Source organism: Podarcis cretensis (assembly GCF_951804945.1).
Source record: "Podarcis cretensis genome assembly, chromosome: 1".
Classification (NCBI taxonomy): Eukaryota; Metazoa; Chordata; class Lepidosauria; order Squamata; family Lacertidae; genus Podarcis; species Podarcis cretensis.
This window is the reverse complement of record NC_137170.1, coordinates 23,133,934-23,160,713: the sequence shown is the minus strand read 5'-3', so window position 1 is coordinate 23,160,713 and position 26,780 is coordinate 23,133,934. Positions and strand designations below refer to the sequence as shown.

The 26,780-nt window shown below is 44.7% G+C and overlaps 1 protein-coding gene across 2 annotated transcripts; it reads left to right on the top strand.

The window, feature by feature from the left end:
- Positions 1-258: 258 nt before the first annotated feature.
- Positions 259-23,570, top strand: CHGA (chromogranin A). Of its 2 annotated transcripts, XM_079948697.1 has the most exons (9): positions 259-552; positions 1,485-1,531; positions 13,721-13,814; positions 14,043-14,111; positions 15,673-15,771; positions 17,952-18,509; positions 19,257-19,711; positions 21,580-21,690; positions 23,104-23,570. In XM_079948697.1, exons 1-9 carry the CDS (start codon positions 507-509, stop codon positions 23,185-23,187), a joined length of 1,563 nt encoding a protein of 520 aa, XP_079804823.1. In that variant the 5' UTR covers positions 259-506; the 3' UTR covers positions 23,188-23,570. The 2 variants fall into 2 exon arrangements, with proteins under 2 accessions (XP_079804823.1, XP_079804824.1); XM_079948698.1 differs by lacking the exon at positions 21,580-21,690 and having other exon boundaries at positions 264-552.
- The last annotated feature ends 3,210 nt before the right edge of the window (positions 23,571-26,780 follow it).

Genomic DNA, 26,780 nt, shown 5'->3' with positions numbered 1-26,780 from the left:
AAAGGAGGAGCTGGCATACGCCTCTCTTACTGGAGCCGAGCGCTGTCCGACAGGAGCAGCAGCAGGGCTTTTACTAGGCTAGCCAGGTCCCCGCTCTAAGCGGGCAAGCTCAGAAAGAGTAGCTCAGCCGCGCGTCGGCTCTGCAATCCCTAGCCAAGGAGATCTGGGACGTACCCTTCCTGGGAGGGAGAGATGGCTTCCTCCTGACGCCGTTTCCGGAGGGGAGGGGGAAGAGACAGAAGGGAGGGGATGAGATGGGAGGGGGGCCCTATATAAATGAGGTTGCTGCTGCAGTGCCCCGTCGGGGATCATCAGCATTAGAGAAGGAAGAGGATCTAGGGAAGGGAAGGGGACGGGCTGATTAATCTGCCTCCCGGCTCAGCTCTCGCCCGATGCCAGAGTCCCCCTCCGCCAGCTGCTACCTCTAAAGCCCGGCCGTCAGCAATAAAGGCAGGAGAGATCTCCTCTAGCCATCCTTCGGCGCTGCAGCCCGTTTTGCCAGCGTCATGACCCGCACAGTATTGCTTGCTGTTCTTTTCCTCACAGCGCAAGGTAAGCCTCCGAGGCAGCGGCGGGTGGGCTGGCTCCGTCCGTTGCCCGCAGTTCCTCTGCCGTGTGGAACTTGCCCGGGGACCGCTGGCCGCAGCGGCGGTTCATTTCAGCACCAAGGACAGAGGCGCGGTGAGGCGCGGTCTTTGGCTTGCTGGCCCCGTCCGGCTACCGTGGACGCAAGATGGAGGACGGGGAGGAGGACGGAGGACGGGGAGTTGCCTTGTTTTTGGAAGAGGGGAGACTTGGCTTGGGGGTACCACGCAGTTCTCTGAGTCAAGAGACTTCAGTGAACTCCTGCGAGAGCCTCGCGAATCTGACTTGATCCACAAGGTCATTTTACGCTAGCAAACTTTTTGAAGCCCAGTCGACCCATTTTGAGTCTGTTTGGTTTCTTCCCCTTCTAAAAATAAAAATTCCGTCCTGCAATTTCTTTGTGTTTTTAACCAAAAAAACCCGTTCCTTCCTCCTCCTTTCACTCCTGAGCTTCCTACCCATACGCTTCCTCTTATCTGTTTGCACCCATGAACAACCTAAACAAATCACCAACCAGCTTACTCAGACTCAGGATGGTGAAAAGAAAGATTCTGCAACCTACTTCTGAATGATTTGTTGCAGATCTACCCCCCCCCCCCAGCACGCAATCATTGCTGCAGTTCACTTAGCCTTCACTTTGGATGTCTATTTGAGCAATTGTGCTCAGGAATCAACCACTTCTCTCTGTTTTTAAGCCCCAAAGTGCAGCAATCTTGCGATGCTGGATTTCATGCACTGTTTTTGTGACTTATTATCCTAGCAGAATATATTTGTGCCAATCGCTCTCTCTTCCCCATCTGGCTTGCATTGGCTGAGTTTTGCATGCCATGGGCCAGCTGGCTGGAACTATTCCAGAGAACATGTAATATCTTGCCTTTCTCTCCCTTTCTCTCTTGCAGTACTTTCACTTCCAGTAACAAACCCAGCGACTAAAGATGACACAAAGGTGAGTTGCAAAAACAAAATGGTAAAAATAAATAAATCAGGAATATTGTTTAAGCAGAACTATGGGGCAGTGTCCTGTCTTGTCTGTTTAAAAGATTCCACAATATATAGTAGCTTGAAATGAATAAGATGAAGCAATCAATTGTCTCTTGTGGAGGCCACTTAACATGTTACATTTTTAGGTATATATCCAAGATTCATGTGTGCTTTTTTTGTACCTAAAAATATGGAGCAAATATTGGCTGCAAATCCCCTCTGGGCGTAAACCCAGGCATGTTGCTGGGAAATGTAGGAAACAGTCCTTTTAAAAAGTCATTTCCTTGCCCTAGTTTCTGCTCCTTCCCGCTTTTTGCATGTGATTAAAAGCAAGACAACAAAGACGTGCGTAATTTCATCACTGTTTAATAGCAGCTGTAGGTGCCCCTCTTGAGTATCTGAAAGGTTAGTGAATTAGCTTTCCAATTATATCCTGCATAAGCCCATTGTGGACTAAACTTAACTCCCTGCTGTTAAAGGGCTTAAGTGTTACTGGGTAACATACTTGAAAGTTGTCATTAAGACTGATGGACTGTCTAAAGTGAGGCAAAACCAAACCAAAACGAACATTACACAAGTGTATTATTATGCCAGGAGCTTAAGAGATCAATATCAAGGCTCAGATAATCAGTGGGTAAGCGTATATGCTGTACGAAGTGGGTTACAATTGAAATATTGTAAATCCACATTTGAAGAAATGGTTGGATGAGGGTTTTGCTACAGGGCTGCCAATGGGTGGCATAGAAATTATTAAGATCCCAGTGAATTCTACCCAGTACTTGTGTGGCAATATGATTATGGGAAAACAGACAGACTGGGAATTCATTAATTCCATCAATCCATTCTATCACGTATCCATGTAGACACATTGAGCTGTAAAAGTGGTAAGATACAAATTTGATTGGGAGAAATATGTTACAGGAAATGAAAAAAGTACCATACTGAGGCCACTTTACCTTGTATAATATGTACCTTCCTTTATGGCCTACTGAGGTCTGGTTTATGTATCTACAGGACTGGTGGGACTGGGGAGGCATCATTTGGACCTTGGGCTTGATGCCCCTTTCATGCCTTTATTTTCAAAGTCAAATGCATGCATGGGGTGTGTGTGTGCAGAGCCAGAGGGCTGAGGGAGTGGGCATGGAAGCACATCCTCAATAGTGCAGGTGGGGAAAGGAATTGGCGGTTCACATCTGGTGGCCTCCCACAGTGTGGATGCACAGTGCATTTCCGTATATAGATCTGTGCTGGGACAGAGTATTTGTCTATTTTGCACAGTGGTATTTTACAAACCATTGATTAGTGCTCTGCCTCAGCCCCTGACACACTATAGTTTGTCATGGGTAAAGGGGCAAATGGTTAAGCCTAAGACTGACTTTGTACATCTTGGGACTAACACAGCAGTCGTTGCTGTATCTGCTGCCTACTATCCCTATATTTATATTTATTTATATACTTCTACGGCCCTTCATCACATGACAAAAGGTGGTGCACAAATTATTTTTAAAAATGCAGCGACTCATATTTCTAAAATCAATTATTTCAGAGCAAATTAAGCACAGCATAAACTAATAAATAAGAGGGGGGGGAAGCAAGGGGCACAATACAAACTGACCTCAACAAATCACACCTCTTTGCTCCCAAAAGCTTGGCAGAAGAGATACATCTTCACCTTCCTTCTAAAAGAGCACAGCTCTAAGGCAAGACACGCCACAGTGGCAAAATCCAGTTTTGGAGCTGTCATTGAAAAAGTCTTCCTACAAACCCCTGCACTGTTGAGCCCTCACAGGCAGTGTTAGAAACTGAGATATGAAAGCTAGGAGCTACGTTATGGGTGCCACAATGGAGTGCTCAGGCATGCTTTTTTACTAGCAAGAATACAAAGCTGAAAATGGATGAACTGCAGCTAAAATCTTATGTTCATTTTTCACATGGTCTAGTCCTTCCCCTGCCCACCCCACCCCCTAATATTCTTAAGAAGGTCTCTTCTCCAGTCTTCAGAGAGTAGCTGGAAGTGGGGAGGCAGAAAAAGGTCCTCCTTTCCTTCCACTCTGCAGTTTTAATCTGAAATCTTAGGCGCAGTACTGCACCCACAGCTCAGAAACTGCTCACACTAATGAAATTCCCTGTTGCAAAATGTGACTAGAACAATGGGAGTTTTGAACGCTGCTCACAGGGACACCCCAGGAGGGCTGGACTAGCTGATCCTAAAGACTAGAGAGGTTGGTATGGGGAAAGGGATTCTCTCAGGTTTTTGGGTTCCTGGCTGTTCAGGGTTTTGTGTATTTGTGTGCACTTGTATATCACCTGGAAATCTGCAGTCAAAATTCCCTACTACAATGTTTCTTTATGCAACCTTTTTTTAAAAAAAATGCTGCCCACTTTAAATTTACCTAAATTGGCTTCCCTTGCTAATGGAGTTGAGCTTACATGCCTTACCTCCATCTTTTACTGAAATCTGCTACAAGAGACCTTTCCACTTTTGCGTGGATGGGGGAAAAAAAGCTTTTTGCCAGCTTTGCTAATTATCCATAATCTCTCCAAAAAACACAACTACCTTTCAGCCCATGTGCTTTAAGAAATGCTGCACTGTCCCCTCTCTCTGCCAGCTGGGAGATTTTGTTTGGAACTCTCTTTATGCCCAGCGGCAGTTTTGGAGGCTTCCAAATATCTTGGGGTAGGGGGTCGATGTAATTTCACTTTTGTCTGGGGCCCCCATGCTGGCTCAAATCACTGCAATTTTGCAACATTTTCATTAGAAGAGAGCACATCAGCACTTTCTGAGGCACCATACTGTACAGAATACTTGGCTGCGGCTGTTTGAGAAAACTCTAATAAGACCACAAATTCCCTCTCCCTACCACCATCCACAAGTGCTTTTATATCTGCAATTATATGAATCTCTGTTGAAAAGCCTTCCTTAAATGTTTGATGGTACCATTTGCACCACAGCACCCCTGAGCAGTAGTCAGTGGCTTGGAATTAAAATGCTAGAACTGTAGAACTGGGTGCAAAGACTGGAATGGCGAAGAGAATAATCTAAAGGCCAAGAAGATGGTTCTGTTGCTGAATATAAGGAAGTTTGGGCCCTGAGCTGTGTTTGTATGAGAAACTTCCAGGCTTGCAGTCCAGTCAGAATTATGCCCAGTGCTGTCTGTGTTGATATGACCAGGCTTCAGCATATGCGTGCTGGATTGAGGACCATATGCAAAGAAATCTCAGCCCCATGAAGGAAGAGCATCATATAAATATAGGGTATAATCCAGATTAAGTTATCTGAATTTAGTTCCCATTGATTTGGACTCAGGTTAAGCCACGACAAACTTGTCCCGTTGATTTCAGGGGATACTAAGCACTGTACATCTTGCTTTGCACTGATTCAGCCTATAATAAGCAAGTCAATGCTCATTTCAAGATTACCAATGCCCATGTGTCAAACAGGAATAACAGCAATCCACAACTTAAAGATGCTGGGGAACTGCAGCCATTAAGGCTACAATTCCACACATTGTTACATAGAAGTAAGCCCCGTTTAAGGATTTACTTTTGAGTTTCCTCCTCCTCCTCCTCCTCCTCCTCCTCCTCCTCCTCCTCCTCCTCCTCCTCTTCTTCTTCTTCTTCTTTGTCTTCCTTATTAAATTTATATACTGCCCTTCATCCAAAGATCTCAAATCCAAAGATAAAAATACAGGATAAAAGCTCAATTTAAATAGTTAAAACAAAAGCAAAGCAAAGTATCCATCCATAAGCTGTAAGCCTTGCAAAGCTCTCTGCACAATGAGCATGCTATAAAATAAGATAAAAGAATTATTAACAGCACTGTTTCCCATTAAGCCTTTGCAGAACGGTTTGCTTCCCTCTGCAAGCCACCAAGTCAGAACTCAATTCCACCCCACCCCCGCACCCACCCTGACCACAGCACCTCCTGCTGACTTCGGCCATCCAGCATTGCTGACAATGTGAGAAGGTCAATGCTGTGAGCTATGAAGTTAGCCTACTTCCATTACAAAAACTGCCAGCATCACACACATTGATTTCCCCCTCCCCTCCCAGGTACCCATCATATAATTCACCAATCTGCAGTGCCAGGCATAACACAGAGGAACATGAAGCAGCTGCTTTGGGCAGCACATCTCAGAAGGAAGGGTCATTAGTCTTACCCTAGCCTTAATCTGTATGTATCCTTCAAATAAAACAGGAAAGGGTGCAACTCAGCTCTTCCTTTTAGCTGTGCCAGTGGCTTAAACTGGTCCTGCCAATGTCCATCATCTCCCCTCAAAAAATCTCTACTTTACTGTAGTTGACTATACAGTGGTACCTCGGGTTAAGTACTTAATTCGTTCCGGAGGTCTGTTCTTGACCTGAAACTGTTCTTAAACTGAAGCACCACTTTAGCTAATGGGGCCTCCTGCTGCCGCCGGAGTACAATTTTCTGTTCTCATCCTGAAGCAAAGTTCTTAACCCGAGGTACTATTTCTGGGTTAGCGGAGTCTGTAACCTGAAGCGTATGTAACCTGAAGCATATGTAACCCGAGGTACCACTGTACTTCAAAAGGACCCCACACAGCATCTTAATATGTTATTCTAAACCTCCTATGAGTCTGCTTCTTTCTTCTGTATGTTGGGACAACATACCTGGCTTGGATAAAATTAGGGGAAATCACTCTAATGAAATACTTGCTATAGGGAAATGTCCTGCTTGACAGCCTTCCAATTGCCTCCACTTGTCCCCTGCCCACAAGACGACATGGTATTCTCACTGCCTTCCTGCCTGCTTATATTCCTGAGACTAATCCAGGAATATAACCCAGCTCCGTATTGTACGGCAGAAACTCTCCAAGAGTCTCAGGCAAGGAACTACCTGAGTTGTTGTTGTTGTTGTTGTTTGCATTTACAGCCCACCTTTCCCCAAGGAGCTCAAGGTTTTTTCTCCTCCTACTCATTTAATCCCCACAACAACCCTGTGAGGTAGGTTAGGCTAAGAGGCAGTGACTGGCCCAAGGTCACCCAATAGGCTTCGTGGCTTAATGGGGATTTGAACCCAGGACCTAGTCTAGCTATGCCACCACTGGTGTACCCAGACCTGCATAGAGAGATGCTGAGGACTGAACCTGGGAACCTAGGAAGCAGATGCTCTACCACTGAGCTATGCCCCTTCCTCTAACCCCAACCGCGTGAGTATGAGCTGTGGCCCAGGAGACCCAAATCCCAGGTCTCTTGCACTGGCCCCAGATGCCCTGGATCTTCCCTCTCTTTAAAAAAATAAGTGCTGCTGTTGCAGCTTGCAGAGTGTGGCTCAGCTTGCTGCCAATGAAATGCTGGTGGGATCCCAGCGATCCATCATCTTGTTTTGCTCAGAAGCCCAACCTTGCATCTGTACACTTCCATTAGCACGTACAAATTTGTATCGGAGCCTATGACCTGGTTCTTAAGTGCCTAACACCCTCCAGCTGGCTGCACCAGACCCTTAGGTGCTTGCAGAAAGGCATACAGCAACATCCCACAAAGCAGACAGCTCATGATCAGAGAGGCATCGTTTTATGGCTTTTAGCTATTTCAGGGTTGAGCTCTAGCATCCACAACATGTTTCTAGGCCGATCCCCATAGGGCCATAAAAAGGATCCTGCAGGATCAAACCATAGGACTATCTAGGCCAGCATCCTCTCCCACCGTGGCCAACCAGATGTCCCCGGGATGCCCACAGTAAGCATATCCTTCCCACCATACATCCAATGGGTGAACTATGAAGCAGGTCTCCCGTAAAATCCATTATTCCCTGACCCTCAAATCTCCTGCATAGCTGAAAGGCAATTCAGTCAGAGTGAAGAAAACACAGCCTTAAAAAAAATCTATTCAGCCTCACTTCAACTGAAACTACCCATTCCTATATTCAGTGCCCCTTGTAGAGTCACCAACACACTAACTGCCGCGTTGTTGCCCATTAAGACCTTTGGCCTTCCATATGTTGCCTCCATCATCCTTGACTATTGACCAGGCTGGCTGCTGGCTGATAATAGTCAGAAGTCCAACAGCTGCTTGGAAGAATAGAGGTTCCCCTATCTCAGTCCTATAGGGTTTAAGTACAGGCAACATTTCTTGTGTTTAAAGGTCCCCTGAAGAGTCCATTCTCCAAATGCTATTTCCTCCCAGCCCACAGTTAGGCTGGGCTTTCTCAGTGGTGGTCCCTCGACTGTGAAATAAAATCCCCAATTAGGCTTACCAGGTTCAAGGATGATTTTCCTTTATGCAAAGGCTGAAACCTTTCTGTTTTCACATTCTTTTAACAGTTAACACTGCTCATTTTTCTTCTTTTGCTTGCTTATGCTTGCTATGACTAAGTGCTGAGGAGTGTATGCCATTTTAATATTTTTAATTAGTTCTGTTATTGTTTTGTTCCTTGTGTAAAACCTCAGGCGCTTGCAGAAAGGCCAGTGATAAATGTGAATAAATAAAGCACTGCTATGAAAACACATCTTTCAAACACCCACTTCTTCAAACATGTGCATAATGCTCACATACCTGCCCATATAGGAACACAAATGCATTATCTTTTGTGTGTCTGTGAACATTTTATAGCACCAACATTAAGGGGGAAATTGCAGGGTAAAAAGGTAAAGGTAAAGGTACCCCTGCCCGTACGGGCCAGTCTTGACAGACTCTGGGGTTGTGCGCCCATCTCACTTAAGAGGCCAGGGGCCAGCGCTGTCCGGAGACACTTCCGGGTCACGTGGCCAGCGTGACATCGCTGCTCTGGCGAGCCAGAGCCGCACACGGAAACGCCGTTTACCTTCCCGCTGGTAAGCGGTCCCTATTTATCTACTTGCACCCGGAGGTGCTTTCGAACTGCTAGGTTGGCAGGCGCTGGGACCGAGCAGCGGGAGCGCACCCCGCCGCAGGGATTCGAACCGCCGACCTTTCAATCGGCAAGTCCTAGGCGCTGAGGCTTTAACCCACAGCGCCACCTGCGTCCCATGAACAGCATAAAACCAACAATAAAATGTCATTGATAAAATAAGCATAAAATATGTCACAAATCAGTAGATCAGTACACACACACACATCCATGGTTTTATGTGCAGTTGTGCCATGTGTCATCCTAATGTGTCATTAGCAAATAAAGGCTTGTCACATTCCCAGCCAGAGCAGTCAAGGACCTCTCAGAGTGACAAAAGATATTGCAGATGTAGCTCATCATACCTGTCCCTTTCCTGTTCTTGTTGGACACCTCACCCCCAAGCTGCTGCAAATGATCCAGATATTCCCCGCATCTAGCAGGAGCGGGACTAATGTGTCAGAAATCCTCTCTCCACAGTGCATTGGATCCAGACGAAGTCACACTTGAATCCCACTGAATTCAATGTGATTTGAGTAAGTCATTATTCACATAAGCCCAATTGATTTCAGTGGGACTGATTTGGTCTAGATCCAATTGTGGGAGTCCCTCTGCACAGCTGTCTTGCCTTTAGCAACTGATTGAGCAGCGGTAGGGCAACCTCTGGTTCTCCAGATGTTGCTGGACTCCCATCAGCCTTAGCCAGCATGACCAATGGTCAGGGATGATGGGACTTGTAGTCTAACAACATCTGAAGGACCATAGATTCCCTCATCACTGTGGGAGGGGGATCTTTGAGAGCTGGAATTGACTCAAGGACCAACAGTTGCTAACCCAAAGTGCACAGCAATTTGTCACATAGCAGAATTCCAAAATGGTGCCCCAAATTAGAATATTTGCATGCAGGATTGACATTCTTCCCCTCAACTAGAGCAAGTCTTCCAGCAGGCAAGTCGCTCTTGGCCCTGAGACTATGTTTTCTCCAACATTCGTTGTGCTCTTTAACCTGGAAGAAGGGGGTTCATTGTTTGCCTGTGGGATGTGATGCCTATGAAAGCTTATGCATCAATAAATTAGTTAATCTTTAAAAACTCTGAAGAATGTAAAATCAAAGCACTGGTCTTTAGGAAGAACTAGTAGAATAATATGATATGCGGTGCCATGTGAAATGTGCAAAACAAGAATGAAGAACATATTTGTTATGTGTCCCCCTTTATTGATACTGGGAAAGCTCAGTGGGAAGAGCATGAAGCACTTAATCTTAGGGTTGTGGATTCAGGACCATGTTGGGCAAAAGATTCTTGTGTTTAAGGGGGTTGGACTAGATGATCCTAGTGGTCCCTTCCAAATATACAATTCTATGTTTCTATGATCATGCTCTGGGTTACCTTTATCAGGGAGATAAGATCAGCACATGGGTTGGAGCATGGCCTGTTGTGCAGTAAGTAAGACTACAGAATTAGTACCCAACAGATCAGTGAAACTTCCCATTTGGCTTCAGGAAGAAGTATAAAGCACACACCTTTTCTTTTTCTTTGCTAATGGCTTTGGAGAACAATGGTGCTGTCATTAATCTATCTGCTGCTGCTTGAAATTGCTTAAGTGGTGCGTTGTTGTTTTTTTTAATGAACTGTGAATTTATTTTTATTTTTTACAAATCTATTTTAATGGCTGTAAAAGCAACCTTGAGCAAATGATGTAATGAAGTGCACATTATTTATCAATGAATAAAACATCCACACTGCAAGGAGGCTGGTGGCAGTGCTGCAACTGGGAGGAGGAGGCAGTTCTAAGGTTTGGAAGAGGAAGAGAACCAAAGTGGTCTCTTTCTCCTTATCCCATGCTCCTGGGCTGATGTGTTTTTCTCCCTGGTTTGGGAGCAGCTCAGGGGTCAGAGATGGCTATGGATCCTTTGGATCCACGTCTTCCCCTGGCCCTTCCCACCATGAGATGCATCCTCAAGTAACTTCCCAGGGAGCCATAGGATTGCAGGGTGTCACAGCGCTAGCAGGCCAAGAGTGCGGAATTAACTCTTCATTGTCAAAAGCACACTTACAAGTTAGGGAAAGGCAGGTCCATCAGTCCTTCGTCTCTCAGCCACTCGTAGGTATGCACCCGATGAGGCAGTTGCCACAACAGAGAAGTCCCTGGCCTTGGCTTAAGTATCTCCCTGATCTGAGCTCCACGCAAGTAAGTGAAGACTCTGCCTGCAGGCAACCTTCTGCACCTCTCTCTTCTGGTTCTGGGAGACAGTGGAGCAAGAGAGGTAGAAGCAGAAGGAGGAAGTATGGAAGCCCTAGGCTCTACCCTAGCTTGACCTCTCCCTCCCTCCACCTGTTCTTCACTTTGCAATCCTGCAGCTTCTCCTGCCTCTGACTCTTAACTTCTGGCTGCTACAGGCTTCCCCAGATCATTGATCCCTTCTTCAAGTTGGTCTCCAACCCCCCTTCTCCCAGGGCCCACTCCTCAGAATCCAGCCACTACCCCTCAGTGTCCTGCCAGTCCCTGACATCAGGTCAGCAGCTGTTCTGCAGAAGGATACACAAAACAATATAAAGAACTAAAACAGCACCCAATACAATAAAGGCAAATGCCAGTAAGATCCAATAAAACAGGGATGGGGAACTTGTGGTCCCCCAGATGTTTTTGGGCTGCAACTCTCATTGTCCCTGACCATTGACTATGCTGCCTGGGGCTCACCAATGTTGAAGTCAAGCAACAATTTCTTTTATTTATGGGTTGTTTTAAAAGAGGTGCAGGTTGTTGCGAAAGATGGGTATTTGTGTTTGTGTTTGTGTGTTTTAAGTGAGCACTAGGTTCAAAAGCTGGAAGACCATGAGAGCAAAAGGTTTCCTTCCCATGTGGTTATATTTCCAAATTCCTTTTCATCTGAAATGTCATTATGGGGAAAGCAATTTTCTATGGGGATGTTAAGGGTTAGTCACTTACAAACCACAAACATTTGGACAAGGCTTGATGAAGGGAAGTTATTGGCAACTGGGACTCAATTGCCCACACATTTAAATTTAAAGGGCAGCTGTGATTGTCTAGTTTTGTGTTGCAGCAGCTTGTGGGAGGTTTAAATTTGGAACACCCTGCTGTTGATGAGTTTTTAAAAGTGTTCTGCTTCTAGAAAAGAAGGTTGCTTTGCAATAACTTTAACACCAATATCACAAACACACCCTGCCGTTTATATGAGAGTCAATGTGAATTATTGCTTATCGTATATGATTAGGAATGCAATCCTATGCCAATATACTTGGGAGTAGTGCCATTGAGCTCAATGGGTCCTATTCTCAAGTAAATCTGTATAGCCTGGCAGCCTAAATTGAGAAATGCTCCTCTGCATAGACTTAAAAAACAGGGCGTAAATACTGCAGTGCTATTAATCCCTCTTGTGCATGATTGATAAATTGTGACATGTGGTGCTCAGCAAGGACAGGATAAAGTGTTCAGGGCTTTTAGCCCATCTTCCCGAACCTGGTGCCCGTGGGCAGTTTTGGACTCCCATCAGTGTGACTCTTTTGCACTGAAAGGCAGAGTACAATGTTGACATTTATTGCTTTATTATTATTAAGGCTTGGTTATCTTGCTAAGTGATGCTAGCAGCAGCTTAGGCTGCTACTAGGGGGTTGGGTCCAAAGCAGTGGTATGTAAGCATCCTGTCAGCTCAAGGATTTCCCCTTCATTAGGTTATTCCTGCCTTTCTCACCCTGCATGTGCCCATGGCGAATGAAGAAGGAAATGGAAATTACAATCTTGGCAGGCCCGGATTAAGCAACTGGAGTCCCTGAGGCTATGCAAACTTGGGGGGCCTAAACTTAATAGCATCTGACCACACAAAAAACAAAACTTAGTTCTCTTCTTTACTATTACTAAGCAACTGGGTCTAGATCACGGGTATGCAACCTAAGGCCCATGGGCCACAAGCAGCCCAAGGGGGTCATTTAACCAGCCCACAAGCTGTCCCTGAACCAAGCCGCCCGTTTGGCGAGTCCCCGTGCGCTGCGCTAAACTGGCTCAGTGCAGGGACTCGCTTCCACAGCGCCGGAAATTGCGCCTGCACAAACACAGATGCCGGAACTCGTGAGCGCATGCGCTCAGGCACACGCACGATCCGGTCCACAGAGGGATCTCTGCTGGAGTGAACCAGCCCAGGCGAGGTAAACCTTGCCGACCCCTGGTCTAGATAGTAAAATCTGCCTGTTTAATTTTTATTTTTTGGCAAGAGGTTAAGGGCCTGCTCATTTATCAGGCCCTGGGCTGCAGCCTGCTCAGCCTGTACCTAAGTCTGGGACTAGATCTTGGTGCACAGCCATCCACAACATCATTGTGCAGGCATGGGTGCACCCACCCACGCCATTGCTGAGACTAGCTCCATCTGGTTTCAAATGGACACACTGGCGGTGTGTGTGTGTGTGTGTGTGTGTGTGTGTCATGCAGAGCCAATAGGCTCCAAGCTTTGATTTTCAGACTGAAGCTAGTTTGTGGGGGAAATGCTTTTCAGGGACACAAAATGTGCTTTAGGTCCAGATTGTGTGTGGACTGGGTAAAAGAAACAAGATCTCAGAGAAGAGTGGCAACTTAAGTTGACAGAATACGCACAGCTTGCAGACTTAACATATAGAATAAGGGGAAAAGAAGAACATACGTTTAGAGAAGATTTGAAAACGTTTATTGAATATATGGGAAGTGACTGTGTACAGCTGAAAACGCTGGCAGCATTAAGATAAATTCAACAGCGTAAATAAGTTACGATGGGTGTAAAAATGGAATAGTGAATGGTATCGTTTGTGTAAAATATGCAGGGATTTGTGATATGTAGAATGAAAGAGAAGAAGGGAAGTCATTGATATCTTAAGGATGTCAAAATGAGTATTTTAAATTGTAAAACAGAAAATTTTATAAGAATTATATAAAAAAAGAAAAGAAACAAGATCTCAGCATGTGTTGACTGTAGAATATAATGTCATGTGTATGCAGCCGGACTACATGTGGAACCATACAAGTTTCCCTATTCCATATACCTGCAGCCCTCCAGATGTTGTTGAACTACAGTTCCCATCATCCCTGACCATTGGCCATGCTGCATGGGGCTGATGGGAGTTGGAGTCCAACAAGATCCAGAGGGACATCACAAGGTCCCTATGCATAGTTGGAGTGTTGTATTAGTGCTGAGGAGACCTGGGTTCATATCCCCACTCAGCCATGAACCTCTCTGCAAGGATGAAATGGGGGGAGGGAAGGAGAACCACGTCCAGAGCGTCCTGAGTTCCTTGGAGGAAGGATGGGATGTAAACCAATATATTTTTGTTTCCCCAGGTGATGAACTGCATCGTCGAGGTCATTTCTGACATAGTGTCAAAGCCAAATCCACTCCCAATCAGCCAGGAATGCCTAGAAACTCTTCAAGGAGGTACAGAGTCATTTTCTCCCTTACTAATGAAAAGTCCAATGTGTTAATATTATAAAATTAAATTGTGTGTTCTTTTTTAATGGGCTGCCATAATGGATTATTTTTTAAACAAAAACCAAAAAGATAACCTCAACCAGCCCATGTGCTAATGGAGCTATGATGAGTATGCCGGCTCACCTAGGCTTTGGCAGGCTTCCCTGACAAGCTTCTTCTTCTTCTTCTTTGCAGATGAAAGAATCCTTTCCATTCTTCGCCATCAAAACTTACTAAAGGAGCTTCAGGAGATTGCAGTCCAAGGTACAGTTTAGCTGGAATCATGGGGAGTGCCCAGTCTTTCACTTAAGAGGCATGCACAACTTCTTGTACTTTACCCAAATGGAAATAATTAAGAAAAAGCGAGAGAGAGTAAATTGTGCAGAATAAGGGAGTTGCATTATCTATTCATATCACATCATTTCATGTTATTTGACACAGGGTTTAGCCTGCCCTGGAGTTAGGGCTATTGGTCAGTTATGTGTGAGGAGTACGCACAGTTCTGTCTACAGACAGCCTTTGCAAAAATGGCTATGCTCCCAATGGCATAAAAAAACTTTCTCGGCTAGCCGTTCTGCAGAAGGCACATTTCAGCCCAGGGCTTCCTGATTTGTAGCCCTTAGCATGTTGCAAAGGCTAGACATTCAGTGAAAGCCTGTTGCATTTGTGTTGTGCTCAGGTCCACCTTACAAGTGTTGTATGAGAAACGGGTTAGCAAAAATGGAACCCCACAGCGCCATCTGGTGTCACAGTGCTCGAATGCATAAACAACACATATAAAGCCCTTTTTCTTTGCCAATGTAGCTGAGACCTGGGATGCTGGACTAGATAGGCCAGTGGGCTGAGTCAGCAGGCTCTTCTTATGTTATAAAATATGCAAAGCGGGTGGTGCTGTGGTCTAAACCACTGAGCCTCTTGTATTTGCCTATCAGAAGGTTGGCGGTTTGAATCCCTGCAATGGAGTGAGCTCCCATTGCTCTGTCCCAGCTTCTGCCAATCTAGCAGTTCGAAAGCACGCCAGTGCAAGTAGATAAATAGTTACCGCTGTGGGGGGGGGGAAGGTAAATGGTGTTTCCGTGTGCTCTGGCTTATGACACAGTGTTCCATTGCACCAGAAGCAGTTTTGTCATCCTGGTCACATGACCCGGAAAGCTGTCTGTGGACAAATGCCGGCTCCCTCGGCCTGAAAGCGAGATTAGCACTGCAACCCCATAGTTGCCTTTGTCTAGACTTAACTGTCCAGGGGTCCTTTACCATTTTACCTTTACACACACACACAAGCACACACACACACGCACGCGCGCGCACACACACACACACACACACACACACTAGCTGCCATGGGTGGGAGCATCGCAGCCCCAATGGAAGTCTGTTCCCCATCCCACTGCTATTTGAAGCTGCTATTGCTATTTGCCTCCTCGTGCAAATAGCAGCTTCAGAGCCATGCTGTGTGTGTGACTGCAAGGAGGGGAATGGTTAAATCTCCCTCCCAATCCACCTCGCCCACCATGGCTGCTATTTTCAAAGGGGGGAAAAGATGCCCACTGGCTAACCAAAAGATTCCTAAGACAGGGGGTTGGACTAGATGACCCTCGGAATCCCTTCCAATGCTACAGTTCTATGATTAACGTAACATGCATTTTGTTCTTGGGGGGGGGATGCTTTTAGACAACAGGTTTTTCCCGTGTTGCGAGGAGAATGAATGCACTTGAAATAGTTTGAATTTTAAAAGAGGAGAGATGCCAAGTGTTGATTTCCTTCTCTCTCTCTTTCCTGTCCCCATCTCCCCTTCATTAAAACTTCTCTGTGTGCAAAAAAACAGGAGCAAGCGAAAGGACAGAGCAGCAGAAGAAAAGCAGCGGCTTTGAAGATGAGCTTTCTGAGGTCCTTGAAAGCCAAAGCAACAGGAACATGGAAAGAGGTCAGGGACGCGGGTGGCGCTGTGGTCTAAACCACTGAGCCTCTTGGGCTTGCTGATCAGAAGGTCGATGGTTCAAATCTGTGCGATGGAGTGAGCTCCTCTTGCTCTGTCCCAGCTCCTGCCAACCTAGCAGTTCAAAAGCATGGCAGTGCAAGTAGATAAATAGGTACCGCTGTGGCAGGAAGGTAAACAGCGTTTCCGTGACTCTGGTTTCCATCACGGTGTCCTGCTGCACCAGAAGCAGTTTAGTCATGCTGGCCACATGACCTGGAAAGCTGTCTGTGGACAAACGCCAGCTCCCTCAGCCTGAAAGTGAGATGAGCGTCGCAACCCCATAGTCGGCTTTGACTGGACTTAACTGTCCAGGGGTCCTCTACCTTTTACTTTACCAGCTTAACCCACACATAAGTCAGTGCAAACCACATAAATAGATATTAATGATGAATTAACATGTACCATTAAGGTAAGACAGGGAATATGCAGGAGAAATGATTTTGAGGAGATATGGAGGGTGTTTGTAGAATTTGTACTGTTAAAAGGGAAAGGGGTCAGACCATCGCAAGAGGTATTGAAATTTTGGGAGGTTGTATAGTTACAATGGAATGGTCTCGGTGGTGAGGTGCACATATTTATTCCTATTTATTTATATTATTACTTTGTCAAAATAATAATAATTAATAAAAAATAAATCTGGGCCCTGTACTCATGATGTGGCAATCAGTTAATTCTACCTTTGCAGTTGGCTATTTTCTACACACACCCACTCACACTCTCCTCTCTATCCTCCATCCATGCAAGTGAGAGTCATTATCAGAGTCCGATGACAGATTCCAGCCAGGCAAAAATACTCAGGGTGTGATGCAGTGAGGGGTGTGGCCTGGGGAGAACTCAAAGGGCCAGTTAGAGAGACTTGGATGTCCACATTTGGCCCCTGCATTTGAGGTTCCCCACCCCTACACACCTGCTGCCCAGCAATGTTTCTTGGAAGAACTTAGCAGACTCTTTCAGAGTCCCTAACAAAAACCATCCGAGCCTGGGAAACTGGATATTGTCAAGTTACAGATAGGTAGCCGTGTTGGTCTGCCATAGTCAAAACAAAAAATTTTTTCCTTCCAGTAGCACCTTAAAGACCAACTAAGTTAGTTCTTGGTATGAGCTTTCGTGTGCATGCACACTTCTTCAGATACACTGAAACAGAAGTTTCCAGACCCTTCTATATAGTGAGAAGGTGGGGAGGGGTATTACTCAGAAGGGTGGTGGGAATGGGTGATTGGCAGATAGCTGTGATGAGCCTGTTGACGACTCTTAACGACTAAGAGTCGTCAACAGGCTCATCACAGCTATCTGCCAATCACCCATTCCCACCACCCTTCTGAGTAATACCCCTCCCCACCTTCTCACTATATAGAAGGGTCTGGAAACTTCTGTTTCAGTGTATCTGAAGAAGTGTGCATGCACACGAAAGCTCATACCAAGAACTAACTTAGTTGGTCTTTAAGGTGCTACTGGAAGGAAAAAATTTTTTGTTTTGGATATTGTCAAGGTTTGTTTTGTTCAAAGGAAATTGCATAACAAGGTAGATCAGGAGACTTCCCAGGAGTTGGTGAGGTTTATGAAGTCTGAATAGAATGCTAGAGTTAAAGAATATTGTATAATTGTTATTGTTAATGCAAAAAGGCAAAATGAATGAGTTGTATCAGAGGAAATATGATTTAAAATTATGATCAATGATTTATATGGATAGATAAAGGAAGAATAACTCTACTTGAACAACTTGGAAAATGTTATAGTTAAACAAAAGTCTAAGCAGGAACTGCATGCACAACCAATGGAAATTGAAAAAGGATGGAAAAGCAATAGAAATTAGGAAAAAGTATTTTGTTGTGAGCAGCAAAGGAGAGAAAATAAACATATGGAAAGGGGTGGGAAGTCAACTTTTAAATTTGAATTCATTTGCTATTAATTTGTTGTTGTTTTTTGAAAATCAATTAAAATTAATTGGCAAAACCAACAACACTGTTCCACATTTTGGGGAAAGACCCTTTGCCCCAGTAAAGTAAGTGCAACTGCTTGACTCACATGAAACATTCAAGGGTTTGGTTATGAACTGGGGCCGATTTCTACTGTGCATTTTGTAGCACAGCCCAATTCCCCCTTAACTCTACCATTTCGCCTCTCAGATCTGTCAGAGGGGACCCCTGACGAGGAGCCCACAGCCTCCTTTGCCGAGCTGGAGGCAGAGAGAAGTCAGAAGAACAGCGAAAGCGATGTTTCAAAAGAAGAGGAGAGGAACAGCGTAGAAGAAAGGGAGACGAGGGCTAGAGATGTTGACTCTGAAGAGCAAAAGGAGAATGCAGCGGGATTTGACAGCAACGAGGTTGGTGAGAATGAAGGACTGCCCTGGGACAACACAGTAGACAATCACATCCACGATGAGGCCCAAGACGATGAGGCCCCTCAGCAGAGACGCCAAGAGGGTGAAGAAGATGAAGAGAGAAAGGAAGACGATGAGGTGGTGGGGGTGGAGGGGGAGGAAAAGGGGCACATTTCCAAAAACAGCCAGGAGGAAAGCGAAGAGGAAGGAGAGGACAGTGTCAGAGACCAGGCTGAGGAGGAAGAGGAGGAGGAAGAGGAGGAAGAGAAGGATGGGGAAGAAGAGGATGATGAAGAAGAAAGAGATGCCTCTGAAGAGGAACGTCCTACCAGCTCAGAGGACAAGGATGATCAAAGGGAAGATGGTATGTTTATCAGCTTAAACCCATGTCCCCTCATTTGACTTACTGTCTGATGTTGCAGTCATCACCACTTTGAGCTTCAATACTTGGATGATCTATTTTACTGATGGGCAGTATCCAAGTTAACTTGTTTCATTAGGGCAAGGATTTCTACTCGTGCCATGGGACCTCCCCCATCTCCCTTTCCCCAACCCCCCAGAGTAGATTTGGGGAGAGTGTGGAGAGAGGAAGGGGGAAAAGTTCCATTGCATGAGCTGAAATCCTTGCACTGACGGAATGAGTTGGTTGGATAATGCCCTATATGTTTGGATGCTTCTAGCAGTGGCAGGGAAGAATGTTCCCCTGTTCTTCAATCCTAAGTGCACTTAACTGGAAGGAAACACCATTAAATCTTTCAAGTAAATCACCCAAACACTCAAGTAATGGAGGGGATTTGAATGGAAGAGCTGGGCTGTTTGTGCTCTCTGCTCTAGGTCTATATCCACTCTCGACCCATTCCTTTCAGGCGTGTGAAATGGGACAGAGCTCCTTCCTTTTCCTACCCTAAGGTGTGTTGGTTGCTAGACATGGAGATGAAGGAGATGAAGGACAACAGCCAACCTTCAGAAAGGTCTTTAGGGAGGCTCCATGATCAGTATAGTCACCAAGACCAGTAGGCGTCTATTGCTTTATACTCCTATGTATGACCTGCATTTTATTTAGCCAAAGCAAACCATTAAACTACGTTCATTTTGCTAAATTTCCTTTTAGATAACCAAGATGCTAAAGAGTTTGATCGGGATGGACAGCCTTCAGAAGAACAAGAGAAATTCCGTAGTACAAAGGGAGGAAGGCATCACACGTCTCGAGATGAAACAATGCAGGATGAGGACACCTCCCGCGCCAGGGATGCTGAAAGTGAGGAAGTGGAAGAGGACCCCTCCAAAGGTTTAGAAGATGCCAAGAGATGGAACAAAATGGATGAGCTGGCTAAACAACTGAGCACTACGAAGAGGGCGGAGGAAAGCGAAAGCAACGAAGACCCAGACAGGTCCATGAAACTGGCTCTCAGATCCCGCAAGCAGGACTTCCGTACCTCTGAAGAGGACAAGAGGAGAGCGCAGAAGCATCATTCCAAAGAGGAGAGCAGCGAAGGAGCCTTCCCACTTGCTGCTCTGCCTGAGGAAAAGAAGGATGAAGAAGGAAGTGCTAACAGGAGAACAGAGGTAAGACTCCCCTATCTGCAATGACCAGTCTGAGAATGGGGCTGCAAACACACCATGTGACTGAAGCACGTGGCTTGCCCCTAAGAATCCTGGGAGTGTCGTTTAAGGGTGCTGGGAATTATAGCTCTGTGGGGGAGGGGAGTAAACTACAGTTCCCAGAATTTTTGTGTATATGCCGCTTGGGTGTGTTGAGTTCTAGAAGAGGATGGAGTCCTTTCTGGCAGAGGAAATTGCTTCTTGCAATAGCTATTTTGTCACATATTCCAGGAGCTGTGCTAATTGGGCCTGGGCTTCCTTTGGAGAAGACACTTTCTGGGAGATTCATGGCAGCTCTTACTTTATTTACAAATATTCATATGCATTTCTATCTAGGGCTTTTAGTGCTCATGAGCTACCCTGGAAGGCGGACCTCGCCATTTAAAATCGTTATGTCATAATACTTTATATCTTTAAAGATATATGAACATAAAAAATCACAACAGAAGCAATACTTCACCTTTGCAGTAGATACTTAGCAGGCAAAAAAGCCTGCCAGAGCAAGAACATAAGGGCCTGCTGGATTAGGCCAAAGGCTTATTTAGTTCTCAAAGTAGCCAACCAGTTGCCTATGGGAAGCCAACAAACAGGACCTGAAGCACATGTGATCCCCAGCAACTGGTACTGAGAGGCACATTGCCCGTGACTCTGGAGGTGCCTTCCTCAAACTCCCTATTTCCCAAACCATCTCCCTTTGGTCAGAGCTGCATCCCTAGTAGAAGTGGGGGGCCTGTTCTCCTGTACCTTCAGCAGTACAGAATTGAGGTTTCTGAAAGTGCAACACTGATCTATTGATTTTAAGCATCTTTACCCTGCTTTTCAATGCCAACAATAAGACAGTCCCTGCACTCAGGTTTACAACCCAAAAGGCGTGACTCCAAAGGAAACATGGGTGGCGCTGTGGGTTAAACCACAGAGCCTAGGACTTGCCGATCAGAAGGTTGGCGGTTCGAATCCCCATGAGCTCTCGTTGCTCAGTCCCTGCTCCTGCCAAGCTAGCAGTTCGAAAGCACATCAAACTGAAAGTAGATAAACAGTGGGAAGGTAAACAGTGTTTCCGTGCGCTGCTCTGGTTCGCCAGAAGCGGCTTAGTCATGCTGGCCACATGACCCAGAAGCTGTACGGTGGCTCCCTCGGCCAATAAAGCGAGATGAGCGCCGCAACCCCAGAGTCGTCCACAACTGGACCTAATGGTCAGGGGTCCCTCTACCTTCACCTTTACCAAAGGAAAGGGAGGATGGGAACACTTGTTAGAGAATTCTTGCAATGACTGGCTTTCAGTGACCAAATCTTTGAAAAGAGATTGAGGAGAGAAGGACTCAAAAGTTGCTGGTCTCTTAGCTAAGCCCATGCAAAAGCCCTGTGAGCCCCTTTCCGCCTCTACTGTAGCCTGATTGAGTAGCAGGAAGGAGCCTCAACTGGTGTATCTCATCCTTGCATGGCAAACTGTATCCCTAAAATCTCTTCTGCAAAGAAGGTACCTGAGCTCCCTTTGTATTGCTTTGCGTCTGATAACTGGGATCCCTAATAGCCAGCAGAAACAGGTCAACTTACTTGGCCACCAAACTGAGAGGCTATTCCCTTTCTTCCATCTACAGCAGATGTGGGGAATCTTTGGCCTCTCCCCAGATGTTGCCAAATGGCAACACCCATCACTCCATGTTTGCTGTGGCTGATGTGAGTTGTTGTTCATCAACATCTGGAAGGTTCAAAGTTCCCCGTGACTGATCCGCAGCTCCACACTGCCTTGTTGTTCAGGATTTCAGTTTGTTCCTTTCAAGTGCATGCACACACACACACACACACACACACACACATCACTGTGTTTTCAGGGAATTGCCAAGACACTGATGAGACACCAGGGAGGCCACCAGAAAACCATGACGACGGTTGCTCAGGTGCCAGTAGCAGAGCAAAAACCCTCATCGCCAGCTCAGCAAAAAGTAAGGGAGAGAGAGGGGGGAAAGAACAGCACACCTGCCCATGTTCATTAGGAGGAGAAAGAAATGTGATACCAGTGAGATTGTTCGAACACATAACAGAAGCCTGTGTACGTACACACAGATACATTAACACCAGTTTCCTGGCTTGGAACTCACGGCAAAACATTTTGCAACCCGTGATAGTTTTCAGCGATCTCTCCTGCTTTACAATCATCTGAGACCAGATGACACACATCTCTTTGTCAGGGTAAACTTCTCAGCCACCTTAGGGGTGCAAGTGGTGTCGTGAGATGCTGTGAGCGACCTTGGTGTCAAAATACTTATTGTGCTTAATGCACGGCATGCGACAGCGGCTGTTTTCTCTCTAGGCGTTTGGATTTTCACCAGGACCGCGGGACATTTGGAAGGGAGACTTAGTAGAGATGGAGAAATTTGGCGCAGTTCACCTTACATAGCTAACTTTTTGAAATTCACACTTCTTTGAATGTTCTTGCAAAAGAACAGAAAATGGCCATTTTGTTCCACAAACAAAGTGTCTCCTGTGATGCTACAAAGTCTTCCTTCCGGTTACATTAACTGGCTGCTCTCCAGGAGATTCTAAGCACTTTCGTTAAATGGGTAGGGTTAAGTTCCTCAGCAGCTAACATATATTTCTAGCCAACTCACTGATATTATCCAGAGACATATGACAGCCTTTAGGGCTGTTTTTTTAAATAATACCATTGCTGTTGTTCAGGCATGGGGAACGTGTGATCCTCCAATGCTGTTGGATAACAATTCCCATCATCCTTGACTATTGGCTATGCTGATTGGGAATATTGGGAGGTGGAGTCCAATAACACCTGGAGGGTTGCAAGTTCCCCATTCTTGTTATATCAAGTGCAGGCACAGTAGCTCATAGACCAGGCAGGATAAAGATCCGACATAGGCGAGAATGACATGTACTATTGGTTCTGCTGATGGCTGACTCCAGATTTAATCTAATGCTGAATATATCAAAGAGGAGGCCTTTCAGTTCATTCCCCGTCCCATTTAATTTTTTAAAAATTTTAAGTATTTAAATTAAATTAATGTATTAATTTGTTATAATAAATTATATTAAATCAAATATTTTTAATAATTAAGTTAAAATGTTTAATTAAATTAAAATAGTTACAAAGTGGTTTATAAAAAGGATACAGACTTAGTAAAAACAAGCAAACTACTTGTGCAATAAGTGCATGTAAAACCCAAGAATCCAGCAAAAAAAGGGCAGTCCATTGCAAAATACATTCTTATATATTTTTTTCAAAGTCTTTAGAGCCACTCTAAAAGCAGATAGTTCTGTCTGCAGAGTTTCACAGCTGTGGAGCAATTTCTTCCAGCCCTGAAATAACCCTTCATGTGGTGTCTTTCCCCTCTTTTCTTTTATAGGACCAAGAACTGGAGAGTTTGGCAGCAATAGAAGCGGAGCTGGAGAAAGTGGCCCACAAGCTGCATGCCCTGCGAAGGGGTTGACACTTTTATAACACACGCCGTAAGCAAGAAGCCAGAAATTTTAACTCACCCTTTAAATACTGCAATTTAATGTCCCTGTGTGTGGTTTTTGTTTTTTAAAAAGATGAAAGTAATAATAATAATGGAGAAAGTGCATTTTACATAGAAAGCCAATTATCACTAGAAAAAACAACAACATCGATTTCTCTCTCTATGGTAGTCATGCTCTCCATTCACATTTGCTTGTTGTTTGATTTCATGCTTGCTTTACTGGCTTGTAACTTTTGGATTACAGGATCACAAGCAGTATGGCTTACTCATGTATTTTCTGTTGATTAAAAGGGATTGTTTTGTCATTTCCCACCTTACTTTTTTCCTTTTCCTTTTTGTCCATTTTTTTTCTTTTTTTAAAAAGAAAAAGCCATGACAGCTTTCTAGAATGTTTAACTTGTACCATTAGGTTTTACTGGATAAAAGAACTTGCAATAACTTGTTAATCTTTTGATTCAAAGATGAGAATTCTGACTGCAATATATTCTATATAAAAATTAAGGACGAAAATAAACACACAACGTTGGGCTCCTTCCTTCGTCTCTCACAGCTGCACTCTAAGAACCCCCAGAGCAGTGCTTCTCAAGTATGTAGATCTCTGGGGCGGGGGCAACTTGAGTGAAATATATTGTACTTGTATTTCTTTTACAATATAAGTAAAAGAAATACAATATAAAAATACAAAAGTATGCTGCGTTCCGAAGGCAAGATCCTGTGCATGATCTGCACATCATCGTGGGGGCACAGTTGTTTAGCATTATCTCATGAAGAGTGGGGCATACAAGCCGCGGGCACAGTACATGGTGTGGTTAAGGGTGCTGTTCATTTCCATTAAATTCGATGTCAAATGTACTCCGTGCTATTGCCATTCATCCTCAGTTCAAGGCAGGTTTATTTTAGCGCGCAAATGCACACACACACCAAGTTCAGTTGGAGAAATGGGGAGAAAACTAGACTTGCCATTCCGGCTTCTGATTTTATCCCAGAATGACCCTATTTCCCCTGCCAGTGTTGCAGCTGAGCTCGGGGAGAAGGATGACCCAGCTCACCCTGAGGTGGCGGCAAGGGAGCAACTTGTTGCCTCTCCATGGCCTCCTCATATTATTATTACCGTATTTTTCGCTCTATAACACGCACCCGACCATAACACGCACGTAGTTTTTAGAGGAGGAAAATCCGTAGGCATGCCACCCGTAGGCATTCCCTCCATAACACGCACAAACATTTCCCCTTCCTTTCTAGGAGGAAAAAAGTGAGTGTTATGGTGCAAAAAATACGGTATTTACTGAATTTATATACCGCCCTATACCCAGTGGTCTCAGGGCGGTTCACAGTTGCTGGAGAGCGAGTCAGGAGGAGAGGCTTCGCTTCCACCACGCAGGCCCAGCTCTTTGTGATGACTCTGAGAAGCAGGCAAAAGGAAAGGGCTACCCAAGTGGAAGAAAGATTTGTCCTCCTACTAGGAAATGCTATTTGGGATGGGATATCAGGCCAGTCAGGACCTGGAACTCTACAAAGCAGCAGGTTAGAATATGTGCAGTTTAAACTGCACTGGGATTGTAAATCTGGATATGAAAGTTGTGTGCTTTTTTTAAAAAAGGACCAGTTTTATGGAATAAAATCTCACCCAGGTCCTGAACCCCAACCCAGCTATCTTGAACCATTAAAAAGAGTGCAGGAGAAGGTGGTTTAATAAGGCATTTATTTTAATCATGTGTTTGGAAAAGGACAGACACAGAAACAACAGGTGATACTTAAGTGCATTTTACTCTCGTTAAAAAAAAAAATATCTGTCACAGGTGTTTGGCAAATAAAGACAAAAATGGGATAAACTGCTATTGAAATCAACAACATAAGCAAGAGTTGAGAAGCACCATATTATTATTGAGAAGAATGTCAGACATGCAGTACATGTAAAAAAGCCATGGAGCTAATATTTTTGGTTTTTATAGAAGCCCAGATGTTTTTCTTATATCTAATCTAATCTAATCTAATCTAATCTAATCTAATCTATCTATCTATCTATCTATCTAACATGTATGTATGCATGTATGTATATATAATATATACATATTCAAATTAAATACAAAACCATTTAGTTTTTAATGAAAGTAATTTTGTGAATGGGAACATAACAATCACAACACTCACACTTGCTAACACTACAGAAAGTGGCAGAGAATTATGAACGTTCTTTTGCAACCTTGGAAGGAGGAGGAAGCTGGTCCCGAATGAGGCGAGCTTTGAACTGGGAACACTGAATGTCAAGCATGCCTTAAAAAACCAAACCCCACAACAATTCCTGATTCATCAAACAAAAGAGGTGAAATCCCAATTACTGGCAAAGATTAGTCCAGTTTAATGGGGTCTTTATTGGGGATCTCACTCGAAAGGGTGCACTTGAGCCACGTTTATAAACACTGAGGAAGGCAGGGATCTAAAGAAATAAATAATTTTAAAAATACATCTAGCATAGATTTTCATTTTTACAGCAGACTTTTCTTTTCTTTACAAAAGAGATGAAGACCTCTTATCATTCATATACAGCCTCAAATATAGAAGTCACTATTTTATACTTACATATTTGCAATGTTCAGAATACTACACAAATCTCTTCACACCCTGAAATGTTGTATCAGGAAGTTACTGTGCAAGCAGGGGAAGAGAAACGTGAAATGCTAAAAAGGAAGACATGATTCCTCTCCCCACCACACACACCAACACACAGAAATTTCACTAGCTTTGCTCATTAGAAATTAAGACAAGCCTGTTTGCCGCCTTTTTTTTTTTTTAAGGGCAGGAATTAAACTGAATTAATAAACACTCAAGAGTTTGATTTTCAAGTCATCCATAAGTCAATTATGCTGTTAAGCCCAGTGTACAAAAAACAGCAGATCCAAGGGACGGGACTCTCTGATGTATCTGGCAAACACAGGCTCCAGCCTAAGAAAACTTGCACTCCTATATATTTAGTCGTGTTTGAGGTGCCACAAAACAATGTTATTGTTCCTGGACTGTTCCAATTTAGGTGGCAGGTGAGTTTGCTTCACTGAGTGCTCTGCCAGATAAAAAACAGTATGCTTCCAAGGCAGGCAGGGAGGTGGCAGCGAACGGGATTTTCACCTAGGCAGCTCCCTAATATTCCAGCTTTCTATGTACCTACAAACCTGCTGCCTGAAGCAGTCCAGTCCAGAAGAGATTTAGCGCATGACCTGTTTGCTGCTGTCCCCCAGGGAAAACTTCTCTTTAGAGCTCAGTCGGAGCAACTGGCAATTTTGGTCTTCTCCAGATTGATGTTTGCTCCGATTTAGCATCGGGTTTTCCCTGGGAAAGGAGCAGGGCAAGGGGGTAAACTGTTCAGACCCATGACTAGAAAGGGCTGGGAGAGTGGGAAACGTCTTAGATCCATGCTCTCTAGGTATGGGACACAAGCCCTGGGTGAAAGAAGTTCATATGGATGTTACTAAGAACAGGAATTGTTGGTTAAACGTGTGCTTTTGATCACAGGAGCTAAAAAAGCAGCAAGAAAAGGCTCAGTTGCTTTGAAATAGCAGCGCTCAAGT